Source organism: Varroa jacobsoni, unplaced genomic scaffold, assembly GCF_002532875.2.
Source record: "Varroa jacobsoni isolate VJ856 unplaced genomic scaffold, vjacob_1.0 contig00905, whole genome shotgun sequence".
Classification (NCBI taxonomy): Eukaryota; Metazoa; Arthropoda; class Arachnida; order Mesostigmata; family Varroidae; genus Varroa; species Varroa jacobsoni.
The window spans coordinates 72,097-83,313 of NW_019214549.1; the positions used below are offsets into that span (position 1 = coordinate 72,097).

The window sequence follows — 11,217 nt, forward strand, 5'->3', positions numbered from 1 at the left end:
AGATCAGCTTATTTAAAGGTTGGTTTTTTAAAAGGTACATTCTGCTATAAAGGATATCGTTTTAGACAACACGTTCAAGCTCTAAGGTGTGTATATTAGAAATGTATGTGTTACGAAAATGCAGTTTCGATAGACAAGTCATAAGTGTTATTCCGTCATTTGAGAATAAAAAATATGTTTAGAAAGCAAACTAACTAATAAATTCATCCAATAAATCGGTGGTAAAATTGTCAAGATTTTGTGTTAATTCTAAGAATATGATGTAAAGAAAAGCATAGTGTTTTATATACTCACATTATGTTCTTCGCTATACAAAAGTATACTTAAATTGAATTGGTTGCAACTAATGTTGGCTCACGCTGGCACGGTGATTGAATGCTTGCTAGCGTCCTATGATTGGGTTGCTCCCGTTCAATAAATAAATGAAATAAATGAAACAACCCCTTCAATAAAAGTTGTTAGCCAATACTGAAAATACTTCTTCTGTTTATCTGTCATTGTGTAACATCCCTGTCGTTTGCTATTTTAGCTCTGCTGGAATGAAAGCAAAATGACTGTGCTGTTATTAAGCAAAACTGTTTTCCGGTCTACTATACTATATAAGCATTAAGTACAGACATTTAATGACAATGGTTGTGGAAAATTCGCGATCTGTTAAAAAGAATCGTTTTTTTTTCTACCTTTTAGCATAGAACTGTTTTGATTATCATTGATATTGTCGCTTTGAAAAGATAGATTCAGCCTGGGTAGACAGGTCGATAACGCTGGCATACGGTATTGACCGTTCTAGTTATATCAGGGGCCTTCAGTCGCCTGGTGTCTTTATCGTCTTCCTTCTCTTCGACGCCGGTCAATTTAACGCCCTCCTCTTCCCCAATTTTCTCACTTTGTCTCGCTCCTGTTTACGCAAAGGTATACGTACCCTTGTTACTCAGCCGCCTGCCTCAAACGGTCTGGAGGGTCTATCACACAAATATTTTGATACAGTGACCACTGGCTACTTGTAGATAGTGAGACAGTTCAGACTCGTACGACAAGAGGTTTGTCCTAGTGTAGAATAGATAAAGCCTATAGAACGTATCTTACGAACTCCTAGTGCGTTTTTATACGGCGCATGCGTATTCAAGTTTGAAGTCTTCAAGTCTAAAATCGCGAATGTTCCCCAATGCATGCTGAATATGAAAATAGCTTTTAGTCTATGTTTTCTAAAGCTTCGTGCTGCTCTTCCTGTGCCGATATCGTTTGTAAGTGTGAAAAATATTCTACTAAACCTTACATCGGTATCATTTATTTTTCTTTCATAAAATACGATGTGATTTGGGAGTAGTCAGCACAAACATTCTATATGACCAGTTTTAACATAACCAGTATTTCATAATATTCAGTGAATACAAAATATTGTTATTATGAACAACTTTTATGATTTAAAACCTAAAAATGCATCAAAGTTGTATTTATTAACCTGTGCCTTCTGCGTCAGGAAAGTGCAAGGGCATATAGCTCTATTTCTATTAAAATAATTGTTTTCTTACAAAAACGCATTGAGTAGTTAAGAAACGGTATTAAATAATGTATTCAGTGTTTTTTTCGCAATAATGTCCGGACCTACAGGATCGCATTATGGACATAGTTTGACCAAAGTTGTGTTCATTAGCCTGTGTTTTCTACGTCATGGAACTGCAAGGGCGTATAGCTCTGCTTCTATGAAAATAATTGTTTTCTTAAAAAGGACATTGAGTCGTTAAAAAACAGTATTAAATAATGTATTCAGTGTTTTTTTTTTCGCAATTGTGTCTGGATCTATAGGATAGCATTATGGCTATAGTTCAGATACATTTATCAAGGCGTGAGTAATAATGTATGTACTGTTTGATGAAACAACGCCTCCTATCAGGCACGGGCTAAACTGCGTGTCCTTCGTGTATTTACTAGATGTTATAATGCTAGCAAGATTTGTAACACATGAACTATGTATCCGCTTGAAGTATCCTCACCTGTGTTGCCAATATGTATGGTAATCATAGCCAAGACAACCGAGAAAGGAGTCAACATTACAGTCCACTCCTAACTTTATTAATTTGAGTACATAGTTCTATACACGACAGTTAAGAAGTTAAGAACCATACTTATGAGGAGCCTGCATAGAGATCTTATGTCTACCTCGAGATCGTTGCGCTTGTACATTGAGACGGTCGTTCCTGCTGACGACGACTCAGCGTAAGCACCAGAAAGAGGACAAGTATCGATGGTTATTTCCTGTTTAGTGGTAGATCGAGATAAAGAAGGATGGTTCGGTAAAAAAACACGTAGGTTCGTTGATAGCCTAATGTGCTGGTCAAACGCAAAAATTATATCAAAACAAAGAAAAAGTACCTAGCTTGAAAAATCGTATCTCTCTGGCCTATTTGGAACAAGGTTCGTACTAGTGCTAATTTGCATTTGGGTTGCATGTCGTGGGTTTTTGTAACGAATAATCTATTACTTCCAGAAGCGAAGCCTCATATCGTAGCCCAATGGAAAAATATTACTGGCTGTTCAAGTGAAGAAAGCGAGCTCAAAAAGCTAAAACATAGAAAGAAAGACACTTTCCTCACGTATATGCATCGAAAATAGTGAGATATCTTATAGAACACATGTTTATGGCATAAGTTCCCAGTTGTCGTCAAATTTCAAAGTTCCAACCGTCAAGATTCAATTTTTGTTAAGTCATATATTGCAACTGCGAAAGCTCAAACAAATATAAATCGATAAAAACAGCTGAGGATAAGATATGCTTGGGTTAGGTGTGTTGCTGGTTTACACCAAAGTTTTCTCCTGCAAAAAAATTAGTCATTGTGATAGTATGTGATAGCCATTGTGATAGCACGTTACCAGGTGCAGAATATAAAGCAGGCTCGGATATACACAACTGTTTGCTGTACACATGCAGCATGTTGATTACGTACGACACTGACGGGATATTACATTCCTCTTCATTAGACCATTCATTTATAACTTATTTTACGTATAAACTGCCTTCTTCATCCAAAAAGATAGTTCTGCGGGAGTTTAGCTAACGATGATATTTTTTAATACTATGGTACAACAATGGTCATTCATTCCGTATGTGACGATCAAAAGAACCTTCTACAGCTATCTCTCTCTGACTCTCGGTAAAACGTAACCTAACGAGGAGGTTTTTTGAATGACGAAATCACTCCGCCTGTCACTACGATGGCATCGCGGAATCGCTAAGTAGTTGCAAAAGACAGAGTTCCAATAGTCACAAAACGAATCGAATCTGCAGACAGCAACATATAGACAGTTGAGTAGTCGTCTAAACCTGTACGATTCTTTTCTACACAATTCTACGAATGTTGTGTTTATGTACACTTGCTAAGCTAGAGCTATAAACAAAAATGGAAAATTTCTCATAAAAGTTTGCTTCGGTTCTATCAGACTAACGCTTAAGAGGTCTTCTCCTAGTTCAGAATCGTACTTAGAAATGAATGTAATGTACCAACTAAGCTCCTTTGTAATGATATAGGCGAATGATTCAATGGACGCTTGTTGTGGATCAACGGCATTTGATGGTTTGCATATTTACTATAAAGAAATATATTAAGCAGTTGGTGTTTTGCAGATCGCCTTAGAGAAGCCAAATATGAGGGTGTTGGCGGCTACGTTTTTGCTAACCGCTATCGCGGGAATTAACGGGACCTTATATCTTCCTGAAGACGCGACTGAGTGTGACGAAAGTGAGCTTAATTTGAATCATGTTAAGGCAGAAAATGGTAATCTGTTAACACCATCCGCTGAAAATGTTCGCTGTTCTCTGTTAAATGCAGCTGCTGTCCTAACGATCAAGTAAAAAAAAAATGATATATTGGCCTGTGGTTACATTATAGCGCAATCAGTGAACTGTTTAGTTTGATAATTATGAATCATCCTGACTTTTTTTTTTATTTCTCTCAATTTCGGTTGATTAAATCAAATTTGCAATATTTGTATAATAATATAATACATTTCGCAATGTTGAATGAAAATGGAAAGCATAACTATGAGATTGATTCTGCGTTACAATTCGCCACCTGTAAAGACGTCGAAAAAAAGGTCTACGACTTCTCGATGAAAGACATCTTGGAGAACGGGACCGTGTCGCTGAGTAGTCATCAAAAGAACGTAATGCTTATAGTCAATGTGGCAACTTACTGAGGCAAGACTTACCAGTACCACGGCTTGAATGCGCTTGTTAACAAATATGGCGGAAAAGGATTCACAATTGTCGGTGTCCCATGCAATCAGTTCGGTATGGTAAGCAGCCTATTAGCAATTACATCTTTGTTAAGCAATGTTTTTGAGGAGCACATAGCGAAAAGTAAGCTCAAATTAATAACTTAAAGCATTTTCGTTTGCGATAACTGCGTTGGAATCATGTGCAAGGATAAACAATTGTAAACAAATTTTACTATTGCCAGAGAAATAGTGTGCTTTGTAACAAATATGTGTAATTTTTGCAACAGTGTTCCAACATCAAGCCTCATATATGTTCTATTTTGCATGAAAATAGTACTAAAAGGGATCCAGGTCGGTTTTCTTGGTAGTTAAGATGACTTTTTGATTAATTACCAAACTTATAACTTCGTCGCAACATACAGTCGTTCGATTTCATGCATCAATAAAATAAAGAGAAAAACTTTTCCTTTGAAACATCGATTTTATCTGCTAGATATGCAGATCCGGAAAAAAAACATTCCAAAAATTGATCTCCAGGGGGTGTCTATTACGAGCAGCACAGGATAGGACTAGAGGACAGGAAACAACGAAAAAGCTTTATTCTAAATATGGAAAACTGGTCATGTCAAATAATCCTTGTCGACTAAAAATATAAGACACTTTAAAGATGAGCACAATCGAAGCTATACATGAGAGTATATTAACTGTTTAAAATTGCCGGCTAATTTGCTTCCTTATTTCCCCTATAAAATCCAGTGTACTATGTAGTAAAAAAACTGAAATTAAGGAAAGCTTGATATCAAAGACAAGTGCATATCATGCGTTTTCGCCCTACACGTCGCACTGCGACCTCCTTTGATCTTCATTAGATATAAAGCAATTACTTTAGCAATAGCTGACATTTTGTCTCATTTGAAAAAAATGCCTAATTGCAATTAGCGAGTTTCACTGGCTGTTAATACCAATGCAGAAAATTCGCGGTTAAGTACATTATGTAATACGTAGGTTTATAGTTAGATTTACAATGAAAATCGTCCAAAACTTATCAGTTTTGACTAAGCTAGTTGCCATTCTATAATTTTAGCAAGAACCAGGTAAGACCCATGAGATCCTCAGTGGTATAGAGTTTGTGCGGCCAGGAAAAGGTTACAAACCCAACTTTCAGCTGACCCAGAAGACTGACGTTAACGATGATACTGCCTGCCCACTATACAAGTATTTAAAGGTTAGTTCAAGGAAACATACAAAACAACAGTGCTTAATAACGATATAATTTTGCGGTTCAGTTTAACAGTAAAAATAAGTCGCATTGTCATTTTTTTTTTATTTATATTGTTATGCTCCTAGTTTGTATAAAAGCTGCTTGGCGTCATGAGGTCCTGATTCAAATTCCGCAGGGCATAACAAAACAGTCCGGAATGTGGCCATCAAGCCTAGTTGCAGTGAATTCTCCATACTAGCACACATGTAAAACTCGTAATCATACTCGTATATATAATCATATATAAAGTTGGATTGAAGTAGACATATCGCAACGAAATACATAAAACTAAACCCATCTTGATGTATTCAATTTTCAAATAGTTCTACTGGACATATAGGGGTTGCGTGCGTACTATGAGGCCAAGCGCGCACACCTCAGCGCTTCGGCTGCAGTGCCCCAGTAATTCCAAAACTGAAAACTATTAGACATTCCAGGCCGAAGGTCAACTAAGGACCAATAACCTTTCTTAATACCCAACTAGCTCAGTTTTCTATTAACACTTAGTATAGATACTAACTAGAACTATTACACAGCTTTTTTTCGCTTTTTGTTACATTTCTTGACACGTTTATTCACTTTGTAGTAATACTCTGTGACACAACTAGATAGTTTCAACTTGAAAACAAATAATGTTAAATCGTTAAATTGTAGAAATTATAAATAGAAGACATTCTTAGCCAATATATGGTACGGCTGAGGTCCCTTCTGTTATGACCAGGTCCATTTCACAAGATAAATTAGAACTTAAGGCTATACTTGCGACCTTATCCTTGTTAATTCTACTATTAGCAATAAATATACTTTTATACTCATTTTGGCCTTTAGGAATTTTGCGACACTAGGACTTATTTACCTAGTTCTACACAAAAAAAGGATCATCGACATCTTAACTAATAGTCAGTGCATTTGATAAGTGTGTTATGATATTTGGTTCCTCAATGTTACAGAAAGCCTGCCCAATATCACCTCAGGCGGAATTCAGTGAAAAAGGTCGTCTGTCCTACCGGAATTTCCATGCTTCTGATATCCGTTGGAATTTTGAGAAGTTCCTTATTGGTAAAAATGGAAAACCTATCCGAAGGTAAGACAGCAAGTTACAGTTTGCTGTGATCAAGTTTTCTCACATTCCATGTCATTTGATGTCATTTTTTAGTTACTGATCCAAAAAGCGAAAATTATCTGACTTTAAAAGTTAGAGAACGTAGTACTCTTGATAAGTCTTCTCGTTGTGCTTATTACAGATACCATTCACGTGTAGATCCACATCAACTACAGGCGGATATCGAGACGGCTCTTAGGCAAGACTAGCAACAGGACTAATCCTTCCTTCAACAAAAAATCATTCGGCCACGTACATATATCAAAGAAACCATTGTGACTGTACGATCAACTTAACAATGAGCAAAATGGCTGGCTGGCTGGCTGGCAAAAACCTGCGCCCTTGACGACTGATTTTCTCGTTACCGTGTTTTGATTATATCTTTTTGTTGCAAGTACGACTTTTCAAGTTCATGTATCGTGTACAAGCTAAGCGAATGAAAGGCTTCCCACAAATTGCTCTGCAAGGGGGTGGTCTGGATGACTGAACTTCGGGACACTTTGGGATCTCTTGCGCGTTCCGACCCAAAGGCGTTTCGAAATAATTCAGTTGAAGCCTACATGATACATGCGTGAATACTCTTATAAGAAGATACATTATTATTCTGTCTTCAATAAGCAAAATTCAGCGTCTCTTTATTATTTTATTAATCATTCTCTATTTTGTGTTTCTTTTACTAACTAGTATAGTGTATAATACAGCTGCTCGCTGTATAAATAAAAATAATTTTTAATTAAATTGTAAGAATAGTAGTATAATGCAGGCTGAACCCGATTACATTTGAGTGCTAATTCTTGAATTTCGCTTTACATAAAGGGGCCAATACTGTCCAATGAGTCCGTGTATGAGGTAGGCAAGAAGATTTAAGGAGTTTCTAGATAAAAGATATTTAACCCAAGTATAAGGTTTGTGGTCATAAATGTTTGGTCAAAACGTCAAAAAACACATTTACTTTAAACGAGGAAAGGAAGCGAGGCTTCTTATATAAGATAAGAGAGTTATTTCGGTATGGTTGATGTTTTTACGATACTTGAATCAAATAATCGATTGTTTTGGACCACCTTAAATTCTACTAGAATATTATATCTCTTTCACTCCATTCAGACGCACTCGCGAATCTACATTGCTGCGTTAATGATTTCCTTTCGAGCTAGTGAAGTCATTGAGTAGTTTTTTGCAGTCCAGGAATGAGTCGCACTTGTGGCTAGAGCATGCCTGCCTAACACAACGGAATTCAGTTAGGTCCAAATTGTCCGTTATCAAACGAGCGAAGTCGCTGTTCGCGAGACTTCAACAGCAGATCACAAACTTAGCTTTTCCTCCTGCTCTCGTGAAGATCTCAATACAGTAACATATGCGCTGTTATGTATCGACACGTCACAATGCTAATGCTTGGATTATGGTAAAATAGATAGGCTTCGACACATTTTAGACGACTAGGTGTAGAACTAGGTTATGCTGTGAGCGCTAAATGAAAGAGTGGGCACCTTGAACTCGATTCACCGCCTCACTAGATATAGTATGTGCTTAGACGGGTTACCCTTGGTGAAAAATCAAAGGGGAGCGCTTTGTGAATTAGCCGTTATGAGCGATATGCAGATGCAGTAGAAAAGCAGTTTGACTCCTTCTCCGTTCTTATCTGCGATAAGCCGAGCGACGGGCTTGGGCCAGCTTCTATATAATGTCTGTATATGCCTAGCGTAGGTAAGCTTCAGACAGTCATTCGGGTCTATCAGGTATATATGAAAAAATCTTCAGCTAGATAGGCCAAATAGCTGCTGGCAAGCCCAGGCTCAGTCGACCCAGGATAGGAACTGATAAGAAAGAAGAAATGTACGATGCCCTTTTCCCGGGAGACCTATATGGACCTCCATTTTTCGTTCGAGCAGCTTCAACGAGCCTGCATCTTCCTTTCTTGCAGCTCTGTTTTTCTATAGAAAAACGCTTCTGTTTGCTCCGCTTCGTTGTATATTCATGTATTACGCTATTCACCGACTGCTGAATCCTTTTTGTAGAGTTCGGTCAACCCCTCCAGAAGGACGCGCATTAAAGGCTATGATCTTACTGAATCTAATTCAGATTTGTTTTAATTGTTTTGTTGGCATCGCTTGTGACGTTAAAGCATCTTCTAAAATTTCGCCACTTAAGCCGATAAAAGCACCTATTCCTCGCTCATAATTTCAGTGTATATAGGTTCGAACAGAATCTATTCAAGTACGTGCTGTGAAAATGTTCGTAGCGGAGACGCTTAAATGTATGGGTTGTTGCTATATTATTGTAGCTGGGAAAGTTGGAACGCCGCTAGATTTGATTGTACGAGAGAATTCTGCTAAACTATTTACTAATTCATTTCCGCAAAAACTTCAATGAACAAAACTGAAAGGTGCTTGGAACGACAAATCGGCCCGCCATCCAAATCGTATAGATAACCTTCTGCTCATTTGTTTAATACGGCCCTTTACCAAATATATGTACATAAATGTAAAAAAATTAGGTCGCTTGATTAATGGATCAGCAGATAGTGAGTTTTGGCTCAATGCTTCAAACTATCTATCTCCGTTTGGTCTTTTTCTTGTTATATATCTAATGCGTGCACTTCTCGGTTATAAGTTTAGTTTTCGTAGTTGCTCACAGCACCCCGCTAGACGTTTCGGGTCGAACTTAATTTGAAACCAGGACGACGTGAGAAATTGGCAGGGATTTAGTAATAATACAGTCGAAACTAGGGAAGCGTGCGTGAACAGGAGAACACGTGTCTAGATACGAATGTTGCCGTGATACAGGATCTGTTCGTCCGACCTGTCAGCTTAATTACAATTGGTCACATTTGTTTTTGGGAGGTTGCGTGTTTGAGGCTATTTATTCTTCATAAAACCTTAGAATAGAAAATATAAAGGTCTTTAATTTTTTAATTTATTAAATTACGTGAGCAGCCTAAAAAGTTTTCAACCTAGGGCAGAACCAACTCTTTTTTGGTCAAATGCTATTACAGTTCTCAATATAGTCGTTCTGTAAATCTATACTTTTTTAACGACGCTACCGTTTCCGTTCAAATAGTAGCTGGCATCTGGGGATGAAAAGCATGCGTTCACAATTGTGGTGGCTTTTTCATTCGGTGAAAATAGCCTCCGATTCGTAATTTTTTTGTTATGGCGATCCTTTACGTTAGGAGCAGTATATTTGCTTGATGAAGCAGCATGTCTCTTTCTAAAATCTACTGGCTATTGGATAACAGCTGAACATCCGATATAGTTGAAATTTTCGCGGGCATTTTTAGATACGGCTGTGATTATATCATCAGGATATTTTTGACAAGTAACGCCATCTCTATGTTGATACTAAGCATTTTTTAAGCTACCGAGACAATTTTCGTTTGCATTTCAAATGTAATCGATTAACAGTCACATTCACGTTATAAACTTCACGGTTCTAATTAATCAACTTTAATAGCCTATTCGAAATATTGTTGCTTTTTTTGTCAAAATTCAAAAGGCCACACAGACAATGTGCTTCAACAGGGGAAAATCCCCTTTCTTTAGAAAACGATTGGGGTTAGTTTGCATAGTTGCAACAGTAACGGAATTCCGAATCTACTGGGTTAATTCAAATTTCCTTGAAAAAGAAAATAGCTTTAACTATTATTATACCCTCATGCACTGTGGGCTAAACGTAAAGCCATCGTAATAATACTGTAATAGGCTGGATTGCGATTGCCTTATGTTGCGTGTGTGCCAACAGCCATCTTAAAACTAATTGTTGGCCACTAGTCGTCACAATGGAATCGAGTGCAGTCTTCATTAGACAACGCTTGTTATGTTGCTGGCATTTTGTTTCATGTCTATTGCCAGCGAAAGGTTTGTAATTGGCGCCTTAAAGAAGGAACTTGCTGTATTTTATAATTGGCCTATTTTTCAAAATATTATTTTTATAAGAATACTCGGCTAAACCCCTCAAAAAAAATATTGACTCAGAATCGTCTCAAACACCACGAATTACTTTCATTTACAAAAAAAAAAAAAAAAAAAAAAAAGATGCATTAATGATGACTACGAATATTTGGCTTCAGTTTCTAAATGTTTTACTTTGAAGTACCCATAATAGCCCAAGCTCTACTGGGACGTTTGGTTGCATTATTTACGAGCTGATAATAACTCGGCTTGCGATGAGTTCAATCCGCGCGGCCCAAGAAAATTACAGTCAACTTGGATTGTCTTACTGCATTTCTAGCAACATGCACGTACAATAATAATCATATTGCTCAGAGCAGATGTAATCCATATTGCTTACCGTGCTTGTTCGCCGTGACTACATAAGATCTCGTCGATGCAGACATCTCCTATATGATACGCTTTAAGAGGCCTCCCTTTGTCGGTAATTACGATTGGTCGCTAGGAGATTGACAATCTGACAGATTTGCCAAGACGGTTACAGCTTCTGCTCTCCGCCTACCGATGCAGATTGGCTGCAAAATAAGGGTCGACGGTGCAGGTCGAGGACAGGGTAACGGGGATTCGGGCCCAAATCAAGAAATGTATGTTCATTAAAAGTACTGCAACAAGACAACCCGGCGGTAGAAAGCTAGCTCCCTCAACAACGATAAAGGAATGCCACAAGCTGGAAACGGGCACAGCATATATAC

At 37.6% G+C, this 11,217-nt stretch overlaps 1 protein-coding gene across 2 annotated transcripts; it reads left to right on the forward strand.

The window, feature by feature from the left end:
* The first annotated feature begins 889 nt into the window (after positions 1-889).
* LOC111271716 (glutathione peroxidase-like) lies at positions 890-7,201 on the forward strand. Of its 2 annotated transcripts, none has more exons than XM_022852685.2 (6): positions 890-1,040; positions 3,623-3,737; positions 4,079-4,293; positions 5,300-5,440; positions 6,427-6,560; positions 6,721-7,201. In XM_022852685.2, the coding sequence occupies exons 2-6, from the start codon at positions 3,644-3,646 to the stop codon at positions 6,785-6,787; spliced, it is 651 nt and encodes a 216-aa protein (XP_022708420.1). In that variant the 5' UTR covers positions 890-1,040; positions 3,623-3,643; the 3' UTR covers positions 6,788-7,201. The 2 variants fall into 2 exon arrangements, with proteins under 2 accessions (XP_022708420.1, XP_022708419.1); XM_022852684.2 differs by lacking the exon at positions 890-1,040 and adding an exon at positions 1,164-1,244.
* Positions 7,202-11,217: the final 4,016 nt, after the last annotated feature.